At 41.7% G+C, this 25,599-nt stretch overlaps 1 protein-coding gene across 1 annotated transcript in view; it reads left to right on the top strand.

Annotated features, from left to right (window-relative positions):
* The window catches only part of LOC115357998 (contactin-associated protein-like 4), a 107,563-nt gene that overhangs the window by 5,619 nt on the left and 76,345 nt on the right, over positions 1-25,599 (top strand). Inside the window, exon 2 of the mRNA XM_030049766.1 lies at positions 10,288-10,398. Coding sequence (XP_029905626.1) covers positions 10,288-10,398 — 111 coding nt within the window. The remainder of the gene's footprint in view (positions 1-10,287; positions 10,399-25,599) is intronic.

The following is a 25,599-nucleotide window of genomic DNA, read 5'->3' on the forward strand; positions in this document are numbered from 1 at the left end:
CTAGCAGATTCATTCAGGTGAAATTCAGAAGTGCAATTTTAAAATTAAAATGAGGTTAAATGACTTGTTTGGATACATATTTATCATTTTGTAGGATCATATTACACTGACAACCCCCTCTGTGATTTAATCTATTCCCGTTTGTTTACAAGAATAAATCAGTTAAGCTCTTCACATAAACAGCACAGAAATGTTCTATTAATACTCACATTTTAATTGATCCTTACACACTGGGACTGTCATGTGCCTGTTCCCCTATAGGCAATGTCACCCCTTCCCCTCCTGTTTTAAAGTGCAGTCAGATCACTCTCTCAGTGTGTCTTTTGCTGCCAGTTTTAACTTCCCTATAGTTTACATTATTTAAAGTATATAGTTTGGCAATTTAAACCTCACATGGGCAAGCTTGCACAGAATACAGTGTTTGGCACAAATAACCCTCCATTAATACGATTCACCTCAATATGATAGGTTTATAACCTCAACTGAGGTATAGAAAGGTTTTTACATTATTTACATGAAGACATTGAGATGAAAGTACCAGCGTGCTTGTTAACACACAGACCGAGTGTCAGCTGGTCATGGAAAGTAATAATACCTGCTGCTTGAAGAGAAGAGCTTTTTCAATACCTGTGTGCATCCTCCCTCACTGTTCCCCCCGTCCCAATCAATTAAACCACAGATTAACATCAAATTAGGGATATATACAGGTAGTAACTCCCTAACCCAATTCTAATCTACTGACAGTCATTATGCTGGTTGGCTTAGCAGTGTGTGGAGTGCAGTGGTACAGTGGGAGCTCACCATGTAAGTGCCTTTTTAGATAAACACATAAATTATAGCAAAACCTCTGCTAGGAGGTCGTAATTCCCCGCTCCATTCTCCCTCCAGGCGCTGCAGGCCTCCTTCTCCCCCCTGCGGGAAACGTCTGGCTGCACGAGGCTGAACCTGGACTCACTCACAACCAGCTCGCTCCAACTTTATGACTCAAGCTAATTAGAAAGTTAAGAGAATCCATTACAACATATGCATGATTCAGTGTTTATGGGCTGTTATTTAAGATTCAGGAGTTGTCTGTCATTGGTTAGTTGGTGGAGCGAGGAGGCTTTTGGGATCTGACTGTGGCTGCTGGAGCTTTTCCACTCTCAGTTGTATCTCACCTTGGCTAACCTTTCTGTCCTTACACACCTGTCAGCAAATAAAACAAAACTGAAATGTAGGTGTAAGACTCCAATGTGAGAACGGGAAGCTAGAGCAAACGACAGCCCTTCGTGCAGAGTGAGTAATGATGCGGTTATTACCTGTAAGCATCTGCATCCTTAAGTCTCCTTCCTCAGCAGCAAACCACCTACACTTGGCGCACAACGCATCAGTGGGTTTTGTATGAAGATTTCGAGTGTGTTGTAGTTTATCGTATATATGTATAATCCACTTTGAAGGCTGTAGGTTTGTTGTCTGCTCCCATGAAGAGCTGAGTGCCCCCCTCTGTGATTAGACACTACAGCAGCGGTATTCAATTAAAATTTCAGGAGGTCTGCTTATATATCAAAGTTCCTTCCACCAAAGGTTGGAGAGGAATTTTGAGTAAAAACTTTTCTTGTGATTTGTGGGCCTATATGTAGGATCTAGTACTGAGGTTCTTGTGTGTGTATAAAATATAATCAAGTACAATTCAAAAGTAAGTCACTTTCCTGGCCATTTTCACATTAGACACATTGTAAAAGTAAGAAAAAAAAAATCAGTATCAAAGTATCAAAATGGGTTTCCTTTAAAAATAGAAATAAAATTAAATTAAAAAAATAATAAAAATAATGCTACCTTCAGTCCTCATCTGAACAACACTGGGTCTATCAGTGAAGTGCCTGTTGCAATACTGGGTTAACTTTACAGAAACACATCAGTTTTGCTGGATGAGAAACAAAGTGATTATTTTTAACAATACACATTTATCTTTAACCCATCTTTGGCCTTTTCTTTTTATTTCTCCCACATTTGCCTCTCTCTCTCTCTCTCTCTCTCTCTCTCTCTCTCTCTCTCACTGAATACAAGCCCTTCCTGCTACAGTCGCTTTGTTTGGCCAAGATGGTTGAGTTGGTTAAAGAACACACATCATTGGACAAGACATGGAGACAAAAGCCACAACAAACCACAACACTATAGAAAGTTTTTAGAACTGTTTTGCAGCCCGCGCAGAACCATTACTGGGTCAGGGCCTGGACCGGAGTCTGCTAATTAGAGGACTTACATATTTGAAAAGATTTAGATTATTTGCACAATTATAAACCAAACTCTAAGGATGAGCATTACAATGGGTGGTCAAACAGCAAATTTCCCTGTACTAATTTTGCACTAAAGTTGCCTCTGCAGGCTTTTTCAAGATGATTGTGCACAAGGAGGTGGGGGGAAAAAACAGAAGGCAGCTATGGACATTTTCACAGAAATCCTCAATTTTTTTCACTTCAATGGTCTAATAAAAACAAGCAGCACTTTAAGGCGAGATATTTAACCAACTTAGCCCCTCTTATACTGCCCTAAAAAAAGAGTAGCTCAGGGTTTACCATTTTCCCCCAAGAACCCTCTTGTCTTTCCGCAAGGAAAGCAATGCTTTGCTTCATTAGTTAAAAAAAAAAAAAACTAGAAATCTTAGTGCTTTTCAACCCTTAGGGAAAGCCAGCTCTAAGTGCTTGAGGCAAAAGAGACTAGATGGAGAGCGTAATAACTTGTGGTGAACTTTTTTTTTTTTTCCCCAGCCAAGTACTTTAATGTCTTCTCAGGGAGGATGTCTGCAAAGAAAAGTGTGCCATTCAATTTCATGTACCTATTTTGAAATGCAAATATGATCTATTAATGATATGCTCATCACATACTGTACACATCTCCTCCTGGGGCCATTAGTAGAAGTGATGTAACCTGCAGAAATCCTCTCAAATCTGCATAAGACTGACATATTTCATTGTGAATGATTCAGAATTTGCTCAGTCATTACAGATGTGTTTGCATTCAGGCCAAGTGAAACACTTGCTTTGCAGCTGCTTGTTTCAGCACTCTGCCTGTGTGCTGATTGTGATGAGGGTTAAACCTTGCAGACTCCAGATAAAGGGGTTTAATTGCTGCCTTGTTGCAGTTCTTTTCCTCTTTTGATCATTTAATTCTGCTGATTAAGTCTATCTCCCATGTGGCCACACTCATATTAACACAGTTAGCGTGGAAAAAGATTGATTGTTTTCATATAATTTCACTGAAAACAATAGGCATGATGCAGAGAGCGGTTTATCTGCCAGTATATTGTAAATGGGTGTAATGTAATGAGCAATTTTCCAGCATTTTCTAACTGGTGGCAGTTTAAAAAGAGTGGGAAGAAACACCAGCAGCCAGGTGTGCTAACAACAGGCAGATGAAGGAATAGAAATGAGGAACAAACATTTCTCTCATTCAGTGTGTTTGCATGCACACAAATTTTCCACTATTATTCCAAACATGAAAATATTCCGAATTCGGTATACCTAACTAATTAAGCCTTTTTCCAAATGTGACATGCGTCATAATGTTAATTGGAGTATACACGGTTGCATGTGAACAGGAATATTAGTGGAATATTCATCTTCATCAGCCATGTAAACAGCTTCATAGGAATACTCTTTTCTGGAATAAGGGCAAAAACTGGAATATTTTGTGCATGTAAACTTAGTGACTGTTAGGAGCCAAGGCAGGGAGCTGCTCAGCCTCCCATTTGCCCTGTCAGACAGTCTTCAGCTGGAGCAGGCAGTGGCCGCCGAAAATACTCTCACTCCTTTCTCAGGCTGACTAGCTATCTGACTTTCACAGCTCTGACACAACCTGAGGAAAGCAATGATAATGGATGAATCAACCTGATGCCTCAAGTTGACTCTTCAAAATCTGGAGTGAGCAGAGAGACATCCAGTCAGAACACAGGCATTACTGTATATGCTTTGGGAAACCAGCTCCCAACAAGGGTTGGAACAACAAATCGATAACGCAGTATATCACAATACCTCCTCTTCTGAGATGTTATCGATACACTTGTGCCAAGTATTGATATTTGAGTTTTCAACTTAATTTTCACATGTGAGTTCCTGTCAGGTGTTTTCATGTATTCTAACTGGATCTGTTATATCATGTTCATGTTGCAGTCGCTGTGCAAAAACACGACTGATCCCTGCTTAATGAAACATTATTTTTCATCTTTTTGAGGATACTTTTTCTTCTTCAGTCACAAATATTATCATGCACTGTATCAATGAATATCTTAAAATATATTACATATCACAGAATTGCCTGTATTGTGATACCATCATTATCATGGGTAAAATACTGTGATTGTACTGCACTGCGAGTTATTCAGTGATTCCAACTCTTCTATGAACCATAGTGTTGACATGTAAACATAGTTTGGTAAGTTTTTTTTTTTTTTTTACAAAGCAAACTCCCATGCATGTGTATTTCAGACTATAGAACAAACTCCCATGCATGTGTATTTCAGACTATAGAAACCTGTGGATGTTTTTTTTTTTTTTTATAGTCAAAGATAATTCTTCCCTATATTCTCAGTCAGAATCACTCATATAAATATCTTTTGTATCAACATGTGCACTAAATGAACAGGATTCTGCCTTGAAATTCCTGTAGAAATGGTGGCGTGTTAAGTGAGGAAGTTTAACAGTGCACACATTGCACACATAATGCGAGCACAAAGTGGCAGTGTCAGACACGCAGTAGACGGTAAACAACACGTCACGCTACCTGATATCTCAATCTCCTGCCATAGCATTGTGGACTGCAGGAAGATTGCTTCAGTCAGTCAGTCAGTCAGGCAAGCGGGGACAGGTCACTCCTGTGTACCTGGCTGTTATCAAACTTCATCACACTGTTCAGTATGAGGGAATCATATCAGTCCTGTCTGTTGTTTATTGGATTGGACAGAATCTGCACTGGAGGTGGTTTAAAAAAAAATCAGCCAAAGAGGTGATGTTTTGCCCCCAGGAGATTGTCTGTCTGTCTATAACTAATATTTGAGAACAGTTTCCCATGACATTTAGTGGTTTGACAGGCCTTGGGACAAAGTTTTTTGGTGGTGATCAAAATCTGGGATTTTATGTGCTTATCATTTATCGCCATGACTATGACAGTAACACAGACAGAGACTTGATTCTAAGTCCCAGGGGAGTGTTTGCAGGTCAAAAAAAAAAAAAAAAAGACACAAAATTTAAGCAATAGGAATTATATCTTCTGATGTAACAGCAAGTTGGAGAAGTTGTTTAGCGTTGGCGGAGGTTTGTGCTCTCCTAGTGCCTGCTAGTTTGTAGCGTTGTTTCCTCCAGTCTAACTCCCACAGTGCATAAAACTTCCTTAGTTGGGCTTCACAGCATCGGGAGGTTTGGGACTGCTTTGGTGTAACTGGGGTCAGGAGTTTGTAAAAAAAAAAAAAAAAAGTGTGGTAAAAACAACACCGCCGTTTTCTGCTTGAGGATGACTGTTAGCGCTTCGGAGCACAAACAAGCATCGTTGGGCCTCATTATCCTGCTTACTCCTGCAAGGCCTGAATGGTTAAATACCCAGAAAGACTCACACTGAGCGACCAGTAAACTCTGAATGTCTGGGACACTTATACAGACCTGAACTTTTTTACCTTCTGGTTGTTGCCGTTTGTTGAAGTGATGGATGGCGCTCATCAGTATTCAGCATCTCAGGCTCCATTGTAGTCTCTGTGGGCAACCTGTTATTTCAGTAAAATGGCAAATTGGACACTATACAGCAGATGGATGGATGGGCTCTCTGTCTCTGTCTCTGTCTGTTTTCGTTTCTGTCTGTCTCCCTGTCTCCGTCTCTCTGTCTCTGTCTATCTCCAAGTCTACCACAGAAACAGAATTAAGAGCATTTGATGGATGTTAAGGCATCTGACGGTCCTGGGAGGGGTTTTCACTGCAGAGGCACACGTTCACCTTTTTATTGTCTGTAAACAAGGGGGGAAGCTGGCTTTTATTTTGTGAGAGCGAGCTGAGCAAAGGCCATATATGACCTTTTCCATTAATATCCCAACCCCTGCAGTTGAGGGTAAACCGACCTAAACCCAGTTTACTCACCTGTGTATTTGCAGAATTGAGTTTGCCCACCTTTACCGGCTGACATATAGCATTGCGCCTGACGTTAGTGCGTATTATAGGAAGGTATCACACTGATTTCATGAGAATAAGGTGTTTTCACAATAGCATCAACAACAGTTATATTTTTCAAATTCTTTTCATGAAAAATATAATTGCTTTTGTCTGCTGGTGAATGTGATATATTAGGATGATCACTGACTGGACATCATGGCTTACCCACCTTTCTGTGTACCATTACATCACTGTCCTGCTGGTAATAACATCTTATTACTGTGTCATACGTGGAGAATTAATGGACAAGGTGGAGGAGGAGAACGCATTCGCCTCAGCTGACTGGGGACACACTTTGAGGTGCATTACTGCTCTTATACTATGGCCATTTGCAGATGAAAAATCTGGCAATTAAATTTAGGGAGTGATATAACTTTTCTGTCTGCACTATGTTCATTAAGGTGGCACAGCTCAGCAACACTGATGTTTCCAGCTGTTTCCACTAAACGTGAGTCACGGTATTGTAGACATTGTGTGTTGAAAAAATGGATTAAATGCAGCACTCTTTTGCACAATAATGGCTCCACTAGCACAGTATTGATGATAATATTCTCACCAGTGTGAAGAAAATCACATCAGTTTTGAAAAAAAAAAAAAACAAAAAAAAACAAGGCAAGGGTTTCTAGCTAACAGATAATGTAGGCTAACTTTAATGCAACTGGTTTGCGTAGTTGTTCATTTACTGTTGTCATGGTTGGCTACATTAAGTTTCTTAATGTATCACTGGGCACTGATGTAGGCGTAGAATTGATGAAACTGTTGAAAGTGATGAAACAAGTCTTTGCGGTGCCCATGGTAAAATCCTGAGGAGTGCCTGAGTGTATCCCTGAAGCCAGATATACTAGAAAGTATATGACTTGTAGTAAGATTAGTTAACAATTATGATTCTTATTGGAGATGGTGTCATATTATTGTTGTTATGTTGCAGGTGTTCTTCACTGTAGCTCTGCTCCCTCCTGCTATGAGTCAAGGATTTAGTGAACGCTGTGTTGGTTGATCTGTGTTAGTTTGTGCCAGAGAGAAATGTCTAGCAATTCCATGGAAGCGTGTCTGACATAGCCCGGGTCAGTGCTTTGGTTCAATAGTGGGAAGTTGAACAGTTTTTTTTACCTTCATTTTCCCCTAAGCTGGGTGTATTTATGCTCTGCTTCTCTCACAGCCACCTCCTAAATGTCACAACTCCACCGAGGAAAATCAGCCTCGCCTTTTCAAACACCTCTGCTCCTTTATCCAGCTTTTCGCGGTGAGGCCGCACTCTCAGCGCACATTATCTGCCGAGCTTTTGCAGCATTCATTTCACCTCTCTACACTAATTCAGCTGCATTTCACAGAGCGCTACTATCCAGAGTGTGCTTTGTGTCTGTCAGCCTCAGGGCTGGTTGGATAGAGATGAGCTAGAGAGGCGCTGTTGGCCTCCACATGGCACCCGAGGAGTGACAAACAGCAGGCTTTGGTTTGCTAGCGGAGTGCCATTGTGTTAGGCTGCGATCACACCTACAGTTTTTTTCTGAGTTTGTATGGAGATGCACAGCGAAACCCCAGACAATCCTTGGACCGTTCTCCCCCTGAGGAGGAGGAGGAGGAGAGAAGAGAAACACAGAGGAAGTTTCAGCTGGAAGAGACAGGCTTTTCAAAACTGTCAGTAGCCTGTGGTTTATAGACACAGGTAGTGAAAGTCTTTCTGTGCTTGAAATTAAATACAATAATGTTGACAAAGTAATTATAGCTGAAGACTTGCTGTCAGAGCAGTGAGACAGGACTGGAGAGGATCTGAAAGGATTATGAATTATTTTAATTGGCTCATTTCTCAGCGGTGGAGAACAACATCAAATAACAGATAGGTCTTAGTAGGAGGCATTAGATTACACTTGGCACAGTTTGCACCGCTCATGGAAACATTTGAATGTATTAATTAATTGGTTAACACTTACACATTTCAGGGCAGATGCTTTTCCGCTGATAAAAACCACTGCTTCAATCTTACTAAAAACGATGTATCAGAATGCTCTTTTCTCTGACCTCACACAGTCCAAAGGTCAGAGGTCAGGGTCAGACACTGAACAGTTACTCTGAAGCGATTGGGGATTCAGTATCTTGATGAAGGACACGTCAGCAGGATGGATACTTGCTGACTCGGCAGCTTGAACCGGGATCCTCTGGTTGAAGGGCAGTTGCGCTACTTACTATACTGCACCAACCTCTACGTGTTCTTGTTATCCAAGTAAAGGTTCTTGGAGAACTTATCATACAGTTACAAAACTGTGCATGAATATGCATATTTATTCTATTTGTGACTGTGTGTGTTTTGCAGAGAGAATTCAATTAAGAGAGAGAGAGAAATAGAGTGGTGATGTGTTTTGTCTTGCAGTCTAGGTTGTGTTGGAGCATGTATCAGAGATGCACACATTTAACAGATATAGAAGTACAACATGGTTATTTCCACTACATCTATAGCTAACAATTCTTGTATTAGATACTGGCTACATACAGTAAAATGATTACCCTAATGCCCAGTGGGGCTGTGCCATATGGACAAAATCTTCTGTCATGGCCTGTATGGACATGGCACCCTAGAACTGCCTGTTTTCAAGCCTCACCAAAGAGTCCAAATGCATATCTTGATTGATGGTTTCTGTAAATTTGATTAAAAAAAAAAAAATTGTCTATACAAAACAACCAAATGACTACTTTGTGGTAAGTCTGAGAACTAAATACAAATGAAAATCACAATCTCTTCTCTCCTTATATTCGGAAGTGACACTGGACAGAGTCGAGGTTTGCTTTTGCTTTCATCACTTGCCTTCCATTGTCTTGCATCTTTTGGCTCCCCTCGTCCTGCCTCTCGTGGTTTTTCTGTAAGCGCTACAAGAGGTTTGTTGTGTTGGAGTCTTGATATGGGAACCCCTCTGCGGTGCAGTATGTGGTACACCCCTTTTAATGTACAAGTCCCTCATCTTGTTCTGGTTGGGCTGAATCCTGTCCTGTATCAGTCTTTTGGGTAGGTTCGTTCTGTGTCACGCTCTTCCATACTTATTTGTTACTCGAGCCCACATGTAGTCACATTGCACAGCCCTATTACCCAGTGGCAGCGAGAAAATACAATAAATGCTTGGCTTTTAAAATAATAACTGCACTTGGCCTTGAAGCATGAATGTATGTCAGGCGTCTTTTCTTGTTCTATTTCTTGTTCTATAAGTGTGTTGTATATACAGAGTAAAGATTGCATGATTGATATCAGAGAAAGAGAAACCAGAAGAAATTGGTTTGAGCTCTCTCTTTCACTTCAGCCCTCCTACCGTCCATTATCGTTTTTATCATTAATAGGTTAAGCGCTGACACCTTAACTCGTACTCATCTGGCTGTCAGTCAGTGATAATGCATGTAAACACTTTCCACAATAATGCAGGTATTAGAACTGGCTGGAACTGACTTATCTGGGTGTGTTCTAAGCATTGTGATTAATTGTGATACTGCTGCAATTCGCAATCCTTTTATTGGGTCCATTCATAGTCAAATGCTATTACAAATGGCACTGCAACTGATGCCGTTCTGCTGTTGTGTTTGTCCACACATTAAAAGGATGGTTAGATAAATCATTGTCAAGCACCACCAGAAAATCAGCAACAACCTTTTTGTACAATATAGCAATGCCATTTTCTCATGGACACTTATAGCGTGCATGGCACAAATCTTAAAGTGGAGTCTGAAATCAATTTGTATGCCACTTAGGACTCGACTCCCCATCCCTGAGATCCATAAACAACAAACTGTAAAAAGTGTGCCACTTTTCCCCATATGCCAGACTCCATGAGATGTACTCCATGTGAAGCCAACTTGTCTTATTTATGCACCTGCTCTGTGTGACCCATTATCCGTCCTGACCTACAAAGATATCCCCTGCAGGTATTCTTAGGACACAGTCAGCGTTTTGCTTGAGAGAGCCTCAAGATCCACTGTGCAAGTCTTTTCCATTAGCAAAAATCCTCCCATTCACCTTATTTACTCTTCTCTAGGCTTTTCACAAGTACTGCAGTGAGATTATTCTGTAACATACTTTTCAGCAAGTTGGTGCATGATTCTAATCCCCTGTCTTTTTGGCTGTGTGATTGGTTGACAGAGGTATGTGACAGCCCGCTGGTGTCCAATCTGCCGCCGTCGTCCTTCAGAAGCTCCTCCCAGCTGTCCAGCAGCCATGGGCCGGGCTTCGCTAAGGTCAACAGGAGAGAAGGTGAGGAACCATCACTGTTACTACACATGTTAGGGTTGAACTCTGTACCAGATATGGACACACTACAGGGCAGAACTGAAATGCACCTCTGACATGCCCATAAAACATGACTGGGCTGAATTCTGGTCCAGACACTGACTGTGGTACATGACTTGACATAATCTGCACAGTTCAATGTTCGCTGACTGCACTGAACTTTCAACAGGACACGGCCTGAGAAGCCCAGAATTAAAGCTGCACTGGCAAATTGACATTTTGGCACTCGGAAGTGACAGCGAAAGATAGCTTTGAATTTTTTAAAGTTTGAAGGACTTCACCACCCAGAGGTCAAGCAATCTTAATAAGTCACTAAAGTGTGCAGTCCTTGGATCTAAATTCCTTCATCTTAGTAGTAAGTGTGGTTAGTGATAGTGAGTTAGTTTAAAAAGTCCCATAAACATGGACTGTGTCTTTCCAGCAGCAAAAAAACTCCAAAGCATTAATTTTTTTTAAAGATATAAAGAGATAAAAGTGAGAAAATCTTAGAAGTTTTTGGCGTTTTTTGATAAAGCACTAACATGAAGAATTAATTATCAAAACAGCAGCTGATTAATTTTCTGAGGATTGACTAATTAATCAGGTAATTGCCTAGCTGTTTCAACATGATTTGGTGGGGATGAAGGGATTCAGCCATCATTAGTGAGTCCGGCTTTGTGGTGGAGGAAGTGCTCACTCATTGCTCTTAAGAAGAAGGTTTTGTGTTTCGCTCTCAAGTTTTGCTTTGTCACTCCCTGTGAGCGGAGAATCTGTCATGCAAGTGTCTGTACCTGACACTCAAATTTCATTTTGGCAAACAGGATGAATCCGCAGCACTTAAGTAAGTGGACACGGGACATTTGAACTCTGTAACTGTAATTGGAGTTGATAAAGCAGATATATTGCCAAAAACCTTAGTTACTGCAGCTTTAAATCTAAATACATCACATGTCAATGGCAGTGACTGTGGATTCATTATTATGTGTTATGATGCTGTATTTTCCAGAAGAAGATGTTGACAGTCCAGGCCAGTTAAAGGTCAGGGACAGACAGAGAAGTAGAAGTATTGTCCCTCTACTGTATCTCCTCTCCTTGTTACCGAGTTGTGCTGTGCTCTGTGGTCTGCAGTGGTGCACTTTCCCCTCAGTGCAGGATTGAGGCTTTGGTCCTCCATGGGACGAAGCGCACAAAAACATCAAAGGCAAGCCTGAACGGGATTCACACAGTCTAACAGATTCTTCACTGGTGGCAAGGGATGGAGAGAGGGATGGAGAGAGGAAGAGAGAGAGAGAGAGAGCAGAAGCACACAGCAGTTACAGCCTACCATCAGTATTGTATATAGGGGTGCACTGGAAGTATATTGGAATAGTACATCACAGACTCTCCACAAGGCCAGCTCCTCTCAATAGAAGTATAAATCTGAATTGTGATTCACCCTCCACAATAAAAATTCAAGAGGGAGCTCTCTGCTGGATGCTGATGTGAGGCTTTGAGAAGGGCTATCATGGCTTATTTCGGCGCTTTCTGGAGGGAAGGGTTTGCTGTTTTATCCGTTTTCACAGAGTTCAGTGGCTGACTGGGGTGCCGAAGCACAGAATCAGCTGGGAGTCCAGGGATGCCTTCTTTGCTTGATATATAAGGATGATTCTACCAACTGGAAGGCAAAAGGAAGATAAGCCATCAGAGGGCTGTTTCCTCGGTGTGTTTGATTGTATGTGAGCAAACATTCCCCTTTCTGCTCCTATTCTACAACAGGCCAAATCTCACTGTTTTTCCTATCTGAGTTTGATCAGGGTTAAAGAGGATTAGCTATATCACAGCTGTCAGCAGATATATTCCTTAATCATCATGTATAATTCTGCATTAGACTCCAGAGGAGCATGTGTTTGTGGCCTCATAATGACAACTGAGACGTGTTTATTGGTATTCATTGGCTGGTGGCAAATGGGAGAAATTGTCGCTGTGAGGAAGAGCGCACACTTACACTTGAACAGATGCAAAAACACCTCACCGTGTTGTCAGGTGTTAACACCGTGCATCTGGTATTTTGCTCTCAGAGGAGCAGCAACGTTCTGATTTCATTTGCTGATTAAATAAGCTGAAGGGCTATTAATGGTCCTGTCATACCATCCACAGCTCTGTTTAAGAGAAAAAAAACACGAAAAAAAAACCCCTAATGTACGACTTTTACATAAATCTACAAGTCAATTCCAGCCCCAGTGCCTCTCTGTAATGGACCTACAAGACATGACTGCCATGTTTCATACAACTTGTATGCAGCAGATCAACCTGATCACAATAGAGGCTTGATAGCTCTGGGTCTGACACCAAGTGAGGATGAAAAGCCCTAATAGTCTATTGACTGGAGATGAATGCTCTTTTAAAAGGACCAATTGTTGGATGGATGACTCTCTCTATTTCTGTCACCCATTCTCTCTCCCTTATTTTCTCATCCTCCTGACTTCTTCTCTTTCATTTTGCTTCGCCCTTGCTCACTCTCTCCCCTCCCTGCTCCTCTTTCCTCTCGCTTTTCATCACAGCCTTTTTGTACTTTTTTTTTGTTCCCACTTTGCTCATAACTTTCCCCGGTGCTCTCCTGTTTTCCTTCTTGTGGGCTTTAGTCTGATGTAATCATTATTTTAACTTAGTCCAATTTAGACTTGCAAGAAAACCTTGAGACAACTTCATTCCATCTTATAGCCAAATGTTAATGACAGCATTTAACATTTATAGCCAAATGTTAATGACAGTATTTAACATCTAAGTGGTTTCTGTTTTTCAGTGGGCCATACTGATAATTGCACATTAGAGCCACTGTAATTATGTTGAAATAGGCTTGGAACATTTCATCAATCCTCAGTAATCATTTTCTGTAAGGACCAATTTAGATTTGAAAGGGGATTTAAACATGAAGAGGAGGCTGATGTCTGAATTTAACTGTGTGGAGGCAACCATAGAATCAGGCATTGATCTTTGTGCAGTGTTTATGTACCACCTCTGCTTCCCCAGGTACTCGGTTAATAATGCTCTCTAAACCACCTTAACTCCCTAAAATCCACAACACATCCAATCAAGACACCTCAACACGAGGTCTCACTCACACAAATTATATGACTGCATCTATCTTTTTATACCTTAACCGCCCCTTCTCCACCCACTACACTAAAATAACCCCAGCTCAGGTAATCATTCTATACTTAATAACAGTGATGCAATGTAACCTCAAGTAAGGGTCCTGTTTAGCGGCTGGAGGTGCTTTGGGCCCTTTTCCACCGCACAACAACAAATAAAAACCAACCCAGGTGGGAGAAAACAGGAGCTGGAACCACATCAACGCCTAATCATCATTTGTGTTTCAACCGACTTCAGTGGAAAGAGTAATGGTGAAAGTGACAACAACAACAACAACAACAAAAAAAGACTGTCATAACAGCTTTAACAACGTAAATAAGGGTTACATGAGTTTACTTTATCATTAACAATTCACAATCATGGTGCATGTATTAAGTATATGGTCATCTTGTGTGAATCATGATGAGTAGCTAATGCATCATTATGTCAAGGCAAATTTGTAAACATATAATCATGTCATGACCTCACTTGGTGGGGTACACCTCTGTAAGTCACACAAGTAGACAGCCTTAAATAGTAATGAATACATCAGTTAATGGTATTAATTAATTAACAGTTCATGAGGAATTTGTACATTAAGACAAAAATTATTAATACTCAGGTAAGAGCATCATTAATTCTTGATCATTTAATCATCCACATTTACCTTAACTCATCATAATTCATACATTTGTTGAAGTAATACGCTCAGTTCATGTACCATTATTATAAAGTGTTCATCTTTATATAACTTTGGTCAGGGTCGTGCTTGTGGCCTGGTTCTCTCAAACAAAGCAATGTTTTCCTTCTTGTTTCTTTTCATTCCCTCAAGCTGCTGTTGAATCTAATTCTCTGACTGAATGATCATGAGAGCCTGGACCTCATCATGTTTTTTTCTCAATTTGGCTTCTTAAAATGGTTGACAGCTAACAAGAAAATGCTTCAACTTCAATGTGAATTTAAAAATTGCAGCTACCGGCTCTCACCGTCAGTTGCCTCAGCACCAAGCAAGTGTGTAACCAATCAGCGATAGACAGTGCAGTGGTCTCGTCCCCAGGGTCCTGTTGGTTCCTGTGAGCATCACAAAAAAAAAAAAAAAAAAAAAAAAAAATCATCTGGAACTGGGACTGGGCCCTTGGCAAATGGAAAATCCAAAGTTATTGTTTTTCAGTGCCACAAGGTTTGGTACCACTGCAGTGAAGGAAGGTCAAATGCTGCCATCAACCTTGTCACATCTACTTTTACATAACCAAAGAGAAATCCACTGGTTCAGGCTTGTGCATTAAACCTTTATTTGACTCCCTCTATTTAGGGAACCTGTTACAAACATCATCCTCCACCTGTGCGATACACTTTGCCCACCACATTTTGCTAAAACTCCCCAAAGCTGGCTTCTCCTGGGGCCAGTCCCCGTTTCACTTTGCTCTAGCCAGCTGAGGACCCTAAAATGAAACGCTTTCACCACTGTACCTGCTTTCAAGGACATTACGTTAAACACATGCTGTATAGTCTTTCATCCCAATAACCTGGCCTGCTATGCGCTGTCCCATTTATGACAGGTTTCCTATTTTGAGTTGCTTCATTTGATGTGCTTTCTTCTTTGCTCTGCTGCTGGATATTTTTAATTAGGCTGTGTTATGTTAAGCACTGGTGTTATGAATCAGGCTCCAGTGTTATGCTGTATGCCTATATTTTAAAGAGGTACACCTTATTATCCTGTATTATTAGTTATATTGTGATTATAAAGGTCTGGTTCATATTTATCTGTGTATATTTTTATTTATGCTTGTTTATTTGTTTGCTTCCTACTCCCCAAGGCTATCTTGAAAGCACCTCAAACTTCACTTAAAACTAAATGAACTCTACTTCAAATCCATGATGCTCCAACTAAAATAACCTTAAACTCCTTTCAAAGTCCCCTGAGCTCTTCCAGAAGCACCTCAAGTTGTTAAAAAATCTGTGTTGTTCCACCTACAGTAAAATTTGCTTTGAACTGGTGGTACTGTGTGTCTCTGTACCTGCCTGCCTGCCTGGCTGTCTTAGGCTTCAGCTGTCTGTCTGACTCCCTCGTCTGACCCTGGGTGATCTTTCTTTCGGTAATTGCTTGTGTCTTTCTCTGCCCATCTGTCCTGCTTTCCTCTCCCTGCCTCATTTTAGTCTCTTTACCTTTCTATCAGCGGCTATCAGGTGGAATAACGGTACATCCCTGCAAACCAAACATTGTGTTTATTCTGCACACCCATCTGATCCTTCTTGTGAGCTCATTGGCCGGACCAGTGTGTTGTCAGCCTCCATTTTCCCTTCGACATTAACACACTGCAGATTGCAATTAGAGCAGTACAGACCGCAGTCACGTGTAGGATGCCACGGGCTTTTACTGTCTTATTAAAGGCTAGAAAGACCGTGTCTGGGGTTTATTATGTGGAGATGGCTCTGTTTAACACCACAGATTGCTCTAGCTGTGGGTCTGGTCTGGCTGTCTAGTTGCTAGAAGGGTCGCTCTGTGGTTCAGCTTCCACTTCTTACAAAACAGACAGTGTTTTCTGGCCCATTCAGTGCTAGAGAACGGCTGAGTGAGCTTTTGGACTGGTATAAACGGCTTTGTGGCTCACAGTGGCAAATAGAAAATGGAGAATTTCCCAGCCTCAGAGTCTCACTAAAGTAGTAGAATGTGTTCAGCTGAGAAATTGAAGATATTTAAGCCCTGCAGGAGAACAAAGTATAAAGTTTAATATGGAATAATTTTTTTTTGTAGTTTATGGCACACAAAACATTGCATATTGGTTAGGATACAGAAGTGAGTCTACGACTGAGTCTTCACTTCAAAAGAAAAAAATTTTCTCCTCACATACTGTATACTATGAAGTGATGTCTTATTTCACTTCATAACAATAAGCACCTGATTGTTTAGCGATGCAGTGATGAGCTCCTCAAGATAAAAGGGCTAATCAGAGGGTAATTTAAGTTAAATGTCTGTCTTGGGGTTGCTCATTAATTAGCCGGTTCCACTAACGCAGCATTTGATCTTAATTGTTAGGGATGTTAAAGCGTTAGTTGGTGGTCTTATTTATGGCAGCTCAAGGACACTTTGAAATGACCCGTGGCTGTTGATTGACATATGATAGCGTCTAGTGGGATTAAACCTGTATCTTTGAACCTGTGAGTTTCTGTAACTAGACCTCCCTGCTACCCTCACATAGCTGGTACTGTAGCAGGACAACACTGGTGCCTACAAAATAAAAGTCTGAGTCAGGCCTCTCCAATCAGCATTATATAATAAGCAGCAAGGATGCCGATTTACTAAAAGCTTGTGTAGTAGTAGGCAGAATTTCGTTAAAAATTTGAACTCAGTCAGCTCAAATAGCACCCACCTGAGATTCAGTCCCTCCGCCCAGTCCCCCCCACCCTCATGCAGGCTTGTGTATATGACTCCGACACCAATGCAGAGTGAAGAAGAAAAGTTAATTATAAAAGGTGTAAAGGATTACACTAGATTGGCCTGTTGTTTAATTGAAAATAGACACTTGCATTATCACAAGCAAGAAGAGTGAGCTTTTTTTTTGTTTTGTTTGTTTGTTTTACACAGGAGATTCATACATTTAATTAGGAAATGTAATTAATGCACTGTAGGTGTTGTACTATTTCTGGTGAACAGCCATATGTTCATGTGCTCTGTGATTTTTAGTACTAGCCTTTGCATTCTGCCATAACACACAAAATTCACTTCAAGCTCCAAATCTTGTGTCAGAAGAGACCTTCTGAGATAGAAACGGGTTCAAAATAGCAGATTTAAAAAAAAAAAAAAGTATATCTACCACTTTATAGGGACACACTGACTCCACTTTTTCAGTGCTGATACTGAGTACAAACCTTTAGTATTTAACCCAATACAAGGCACTGATACAATCCATTACTTTTACTTAAAACAGTGTTGGCTTGGCCCGGTAGTTTGGGGCTGCTGGCCAAAAGAACTGACTTAAAATCCTTCCTTTTCTCCCCACTTTTTTGTCCAAAAAAAAAAAAAAAAGCTTTTATTTTGTACGTTATACTCTGGGATTTTGCTCTTTCATATTAATCTTAGGTAAAATTTCTGATACCGATACCAGTATTGTCGTGCACGTTCAATTTGTTCAGATCCTTTTCCTCTACAGAGAAGCATTCTTTCTTACCTTACACCATTATAACAGCAATCCACCAAGCTGCAAGTGCGCATGGCTTGTAAAGGGAATAGGAGGTAGCACTTCGATTGGTTTACTGCCTTTTCCGCTGTTAAAATAGTAAAAGTGGACTTGGACACACCCTAAATGCACTTGCACCATGCTTTTCAGACTGTGCGCTTAGATCGTTAAAATAGAGCCATTGATAGAGTCACTGATTCTTTATCTGACTGAAGTTTGCACCGGATAGAGTCTATGGCCCCGACCATGGTGCTGGAATATCAGAGGCCATGCTGCGTATTGGTAATAGGGATGGGAAGATTAACCGTTTTGTATCGATTTGTATTTGTATACATGGGCACATGTGGGCAGAGCAGCCGTGTATAGATACAATTTTTGGATGGAATCGAGATGCATTGGTTTTTGCATCTTTGAATTGATCAAATCTGTTTTCCATCCATTTAAATATTAGATATCTTATGCCTTTAGTTAAAAACATGACCCATCCAATGATTTGACTGTTTCTCCTACATTACCTTAAATTATGGAGGGGATGCCAACTGCTGCTGAGCGGCATGGGTTAGGGGCATCACAACAAACTCATATGTGTTGAGGACGGTTGAGGTGGAACAAATAAACACACCAGTGAACTACAAATTGAAAGTTTGGAAACACTTTTATCAGAGAGACGGATAACTTGACAAATCAAATGCAATTTGCAAAATATGCCGTGCTGTTGTAAAGTCCACAGGCAGCACAACTAACTTTATTACACAGTTGAGACAGCGACATGGTGTGAACATGGAGGCGTCTGCCAGCACTCTGACCTCCCATAACAAACGCTACAGCCTTCTTTATCTGTAAAAATATCCAGCCTTACAGTGTTACAGAGAGCAAGGACTTCCAAGAATAAAAAATAATAATCAGACTCATTGAAATCCACAACATATTTCCTTTGCATCGTCATATCACATTGACTTGCATTGAATTGCATTGTGTGGAATTAAATTGTTAAACCGCATTGCATTAAATCGCAGTGATTGGGGGGGGTGAATTGTATCATATTGTATCCATAGTTGCTGCTTATGTATCTTAAATGTGTCGGATCGTTGGCAGTGTATCGAGGTACATTGTGTATCAGCCACAGACCAGAGAGGCACAACCCTAAGGTGAGTCCATGGCGCTGTCTGTGGTGCTGAAGCAGGAGAGTGATTTGTAATTGCACCTTTTGCTCTCAGTCCCGCTCTAATGTCAGTTTCATCTTTGAAATATTCTCTAAACTATATACTATAAATACCCAGTCTGCTCAGGCCATCATGATCAAAGTGAGAGGTAGCAATGTGTAGTCTCAGAAGAGCAAGAGGATCATGGAGACACACTGCTGCCTGCAGTATAATATTCCCTTAATATTTCCATGATTATTCAGTAGCGTCTGTGGTGCTGAAAATGCAGCCCAGACCAAGCCACCTCTATAGCAAAATATTTCAGGAGATGCATGACTATAGTTTTTACTATAGATGTTTGGTGTACGCAAATTAACCTGCACTGACCGCACCTTGCTGAGCTGCTACAGTTACATTATACGAGGTAAAGTTAACACCATCAAAACTATAGTGTGTTTTGAAAATGAAGCATCATTAAAATGTTTAGTGTCCAGTAAAAGTGCAGGCCTACACAAAATATGTAATTAGCCTAATGGTTCTATTAAATCAAATTTTTAATCACAAGTATTATATGAAGAATTAGGCTAGGCCTGTATGATACAAATAGAAATGTCACAGTTATGGTTTAGGCATCCTGCAACAATGTCCTTTGGGAGGTGCACATGGGTGTGTGTGTGTGTTGGTTGGTTTTGTGGGAGATAAAAAAAAAAAAAAAAGTAACAAATCACCTACAGAGTATAGTGCTTATACCAAATTTACACAAAATTTCCAGACATTGCTGCATATAATTTAAGAGAGGTTATCTTTTACCTTTAGTGCTGCTACAACATAGTGCATGATAAAGTGAGCAGCAACCCAAACAATTTACTGCAAGGCACTACCATTGTTTTATACTGTTGGCCAGTGGGCCAGCGGGGGGTTCAATGTCTCACTCAAGGACATTTTAATGGTAGTTGTTGAGTAAGGTGGAAGTTTTACACATACACGCACACACACACACACGCTTCCTCTCTCTGGATCCTCCCTGATGCTGTGGTGAGTTGGCGCACTGACCTTCCTGCCACAAGTCAACTTTTCAGCCACCGCGGCTCCTGAAGATGCTTGATGGGTCAGGGTCCTAATCCGCAGGGAGTCAGCGAGGTTTCTCCGGATTGGTTGCGCTGTCGTGGTAATGTGGTGATTTGAATGTCCAGCAGAGCAGTGATGTAGTGCTCCTGACCTATCTTTAACCTCAATTACCTTCCACAGTAGGGGAACTGGCGCTGGTGTCATTATAGACAGTTAGGGAGAGAAAACGGGGAGATTTCCTGGATTTAAAGTGACAGGCGTGACAGAAACTATTGTCTTGGTGATCAAACAAGGAAATGTGTGTCTGACATGGTGGATCCAGTAAATCTTTTTTCACGCAGATTTCCATGTGTATACTCTCCCTCTCTCTCTCTCTCTCTCTCCCTCTCTCTCTCTCTTTGACTCTATGCTCTGAGTCTTTGTTTGCTTTCCTCTCCAATTCTTAATGAATAGAAGTCAAGGCATCTGCCTGTCTCTCTTTGTTTCTCTCTGTCTTTCAATCTCCCTCTCTTCCACTTTGCTCTCCTCTGCAATCCACTCTTAATGAGTATATGTAAGTGTCTGCCTCTATAACTCTCACAGTCTCACACGCTTTCACTCCCCCCCCCCCCCTCTACCCCACTCTCTTTTCTCCTCTGCTTTCCTCTCCAATCGAGTCGTAATGAGTAAAGGTCAGCGTGTCTGCTCTCTCCCGTACGGCTGTCAGTGGTCATGTCTGTAACTGAAGTACTTATTAGCTTTGGCCTTTAGCTGCTGCCCTAAAGAGCAAGCAGCACAGCACCAAAACAGCTGGTAGAAGAAAAACAACACAGGAGCAATGTGGTGAGAGTGGAGCAAGAGGACAGAGGGCAGACTCGAACACTGCTTATTCATTCAGCTCTGTAAGAACTCCAGCTCTGGTCAAGTAGATGTCCTGTTCCTTGTAATCCTTTTGATTGGTGTGGCAGTAAAATATTGAATTATCTGGAATTTCGGTTCACTGACACACACTCCTCTCCAATTATCTACAAACCCATATTTCACAGCTTTCACACACTGACAGAGTCGGAGCATGGTACAAAAGTAAAAACCCTGTTTTCTTTCCCCATGTCAACTTTATTCATTTTCAAGAGATTTGTGAATTTGTGAAGCTCATGAAGTATTGTACAGTTTTTCTTTTTTTCATTGGTAGAACTTCTCATCAAACACATCTCAAAGAACTTTACAGAAAATCAGTTTGCATGAATTTTATTTTGTCCACTATAGCCCCTTTCCCACAGCAGGGCGAGCGAAGACTTCCTTTAATGCAATAGTTTATAGACTTCTTATAGTTTGGTCCGGTGGAGCGTTTTGATTGGACAAGAGGCATACCATGAGTGCTGATATACAGTATAACACGGCCATTTTACCATTATGTATCATTCTGCTGTACAGGTGTTTGTAGTAAGTTGTAATAACTGTTAATTGGCATGATCTACATTAAAATTGAATTTTCACTGCGTTTCAAAAAATAAAGTTGGAGTTAAGAATGAATGAATGAATGGTGGTCAGAAGAAAAGGAGGGAGAGGAAAAAGCCTAGATACGTTTGTGTTTTTTTTTTTTTGTTTGTTTGTTTGTTTTTTTCCCCCACTGTTGACTGTAAGGCCTCTCAGCCTGTGGTTATGGTTAGGGGTATGGTTAAGATGAAGGTAAGGAAGCGCTGCCTTCCAGGTAACTTTTGGGGCAACAAAGTACCATGTGTGCATACTGTGGTGCAAATGTCCAGGCAAACTAGCTCGCACTGTTCTTGTTCAGTTCAGCTGAAGCTTGAATTCTGATAGATCTGTTTGTATTTTGGCACAGAATGGATTAAATAAATAAATCAGAATCTGTTGTTGCTTATTACTGTTAACTGATGAATGCCGTTGTTTGCTGTTGTATTTAAGCAATATCACAGGAGAGTGAGTGTTGCCATCTGGAATAACAGCATGCTGTGATTATCTTCTTTATTCCTATGGCTGAATCATAGCTGTGCTGATATTCAGTATATCAGCACGACCTCAAGTGTGATATTGCTTAATAATTTCTCCCAGAACAAAAATTATTTCACTGCTTTCTCATCTTATTATCTCTGTAAAAGATGAAAGTTTAGCTTGAATATGGTGTCATGTTGAAAAACAGCGCTATCAACCTTTTGTTAGACATTATGTTGTTGATACTGACCCTGTCAGCTCTTAAAAAGGGGCTCATAAGTCTTTCTCAATATTTATTCCGTTTTTCCCTATTTCTGTAAAACTGCAATTAAACACCAAGTCCCTGTTATCAGTCAGGTATGGCCAGATATTTTGACAAATGAACACTGCTCCACTACAAGCCACTAGCCACTACAATAAAGGATTTTTAATATTTCCTTTCTCGTTCCTTTTCATTTTTGTTCACTCCTCTTAATTTGCTTGCTGTTGTGTTTTTTTTGTTGTTGTTTTCTTTTGCAATAAATGGTAAATGGACTGCATTTCTATAGCGCTTTTCTAGTCTACCAACCACTCAAAGCACTTTACAATTTTTGCCTCACATTCACCCATTCACACACAGATAGGAAAGGACTGCCATGCAAGGTGCCCAGCTGCCCGTCAGCAGCAGTTTGGGGTTCAGTGTCTTGCTCAGGGACACTTCAACACGCTCTCTGGAGGAGATTGAACCAGGAACCTTCTGATTACCAGACGATCACTCTACCTCCTGAGCCATGTTGCCCCCACCACAGTATGACTAGGGGCTCTAGTTTCGCAGACCAGGCGAGGCGGGGGCGTAGCGCAGATGCGCTTCGCCAACTGGGTGTGGCCAGGCGGATTTTCCAAGTTTGGCACGCCGTTCTCGGTGGCGCAAGTACTCCGCCGTCCCTCCTACCGGCGCAAGGGAGGAGAGAAGGTGTGGAGTGGGTTTGACACAGCCGATTCACATTTAACCAATCAAATGAGCCCCTGTCCTCGCCTTTAAAATGCGCTGCGCGAAGGCGTAATGAAAGTTTACACAGCTGACAAGGAGGTCTACTGCCGCAGGCGGAGCGGAGCTCAGGAGACAGGCGCGGAGCGGAGACCGGCGAGCAGTGCGGACACGTCACCAAAACCTCACAGGCAGGCTTCCGGGATGTCAGGCACATGAACGATGCAATAAATACCGAAAAAAACACTATTCAATACTACGATCACAATCAGCACATACATATATCTCCATATCAACTGTCCCGTCACAGCTGATGTCAGATCAAAGGAGATTGGCACTGTTTGTGCTGATTGTGAGGTTTTGGTGATGTGCGCCAGCCAGCCAAACTTCCACTGCGCTGGCTCCGCTGCGCCTTGTGCTGGAAGTAGACGTGGTTTCAGGAGGCGAGCTTTTGGCGCACCTCGGCGAAGCCTTTTGGCACGAAACTGTCACTGCGCCAAGCCGAATCTGTCGGCACCTCCCCCCGCTGCGCCACCACTCCCATCTCCGCGCAAGTCCGTCTGCGAAACTTGGACACTGTCCGCCTCTGCCGTTTCGCCGGTCGAAACTAGCTCTGCACGGGGTTCGCCTCACTGCGCCACCCCGCGCTGCGCCGGGAAACTAGAGCCCTAGGTCTGCACCTATTGCACACCTCTCTGGCCATGAATGAGTCTCCTCTCTTTGTCTTTCTCAAGATTTCTTCCCCTTTTTCCCCTGTCACCTGTTTTTTTTCTTTCCTGCTATGAAGATTAAGTTAGAGGGTGTTGTCCTGTTTTGTTTGTGGAAAACTTGTAAAGCCCTTTGAGACTTTACACAGTGATACATGGCTTTAAATCAATTGAATTTTAGCTCGTTGGTGCATTTGTAGTGCCTTCTTGTTTGAAACAGTAGCCTCTGTTAAGTTCGAGTTAAGGGGAGGAGAGGGGAGTTACCGCTTCATCTGCCAGTGAAAAACACCTTCCTCTGGGCAGCAGCTCTGGGTTGTCCCAGCACATCCTGCTCACCTCTGGCATGTTTTAGAGTGTATGATTATCAATCTGCACCCTGTCGAGCCCAGACTATGTCACTCCTCCAACAGGTATGATCGGGTGGAGCTCTGTGCTGCAGTAGACAGCAGGCAGGGTGACAGTGGTTATGTGCTTCCAGGATGTGGGAGGTGTGTCAGTTTATGAAAGGAAATAGATGTAGATATAAACAAAACAAAAAAGCTTGGGATGTTTTTTCTCCCTCTCTTACCCCTCAAAATATGGTCTGTATTACATATCACAGTTTCCTGGTAATACTCTAGGGAAAAAAATGAAGAAGGAAATTATCAGTCGGTCCCATATACAGGCCAGTTGCTTTTGATGATTGAGGCAAATTAAAGCCCAGGCTAATAATGGAAGTTATACAGTATCTAAGTTTTTTAGGGGGTTAGGGAAGTTTTTTCTTGCCCATTGTGAAGGTTCAAGTCAGGGGGTGCCGTCCTGCTTTGTTTGTTGTAAACCTGTGGGCTTGTGAAGCCCTCTGAGACTGTAAATGGTGATTTGGGCTCTAAAAAAACTCCAACTTGAAGTTGAGCCCTCCTCCACTCCCTCCCTATCCCTCCTCAATGTCCTGCTTCAGCCCAAATGTTCCAAATTACAGAAGCAAGACACCATGAAAATGCAGTTTCCATCTGACTTTATTGCTGTATAAATGATGTGTGTCTTATGAGTTCAAGAAATGTAATCATCTGATCAACAGCGCATGATGTGAAACAGTCATAATGGGACTCATGGTGGGTTGTAATGCTTCGCTAATGAGCAGCTAATTCAGTAGTAAGTATCTTCATAATAGAAGTGATGGGATTAAGTTGAGGGTCCACTTCAGGCTGTGTGTGTCTCAAGTGTTGTATTGATTTGTATTGGCCAAGTGTCAGCGTGACATCACCTTGGCAACACAATCTCACATGCTTTTTAAGATAGGTGCCTCTGTGTTTGTGGTAGCTGCCTTATCATGTGTGTGTGTGTGTGTGTGTGTGTGTGTGTGTGTGTGTGTGGACGCGTGCTCTGTAGGGGAGAAATCCCTCCATCTGGTGCTTGGGCGCCCAGGCATTGCTTTAGCCTGACTCAGCACTTTGTCTTAAATGCAAATGCACACACACACACACACACACACACACATACACCCACACATACCTCCTGCCCTTCTCAGTATTCAAAGTGTCGTTATTTTGTAGCAGCCTATTCCATCAATTCTGATGTTTCTTCATAATCAGGTTCTGCCATACCCCCCCTCTCTCTCGCTCTCTCTCTCTCTCTCTCTCTCTCTCTCTCTCTCTCGCTCTCCCTCACACACTCCTTTGAGAGTGGCATGCCAATAGCATCCAAAATAGAAAAGATATTGCAGCTGGGTGAGTTTTGGCAATGGCTCTGCAAAGGTTATGAACTGTAATAAGGCACAAATCTCTCTCTCTCTCTCTCTCTCTCTCTCTCTCTCTCTCCTTGCAAGGGAAAAACAACAACAATGACAAAAACACAGCCTCTGCCTCCCTCCCTTCTGCAACAGGTACAACGTTCCTGCTTCGAGGCTTCATACTATGAATGGAAACAGCTGCAGCTCCAGTGTTCAGCAAACAAAATCTGACTCAGACGGCGTAAAGTCATGCAGATCTGACACAGACTGAGATCTGCATGTCTGAGCTCTTCCTGTTCCTGGCTTGGACTTTTTCATGTGGTTTATTAAAAGCCCAGGCATGTTTGGCTTTATCATCGTCATACTATGTAAT

The sequence above is a fragment of the Myripristis murdjan genome, chromosome 4 (assembly GCF_902150065.1).
Source record: "Myripristis murdjan chromosome 4, fMyrMur1.1, whole genome shotgun sequence".
NCBI lineage: Eukaryota > Metazoa > Chordata > Actinopteri > Holocentriformes > Holocentridae > Myripristis > Myripristis murdjan.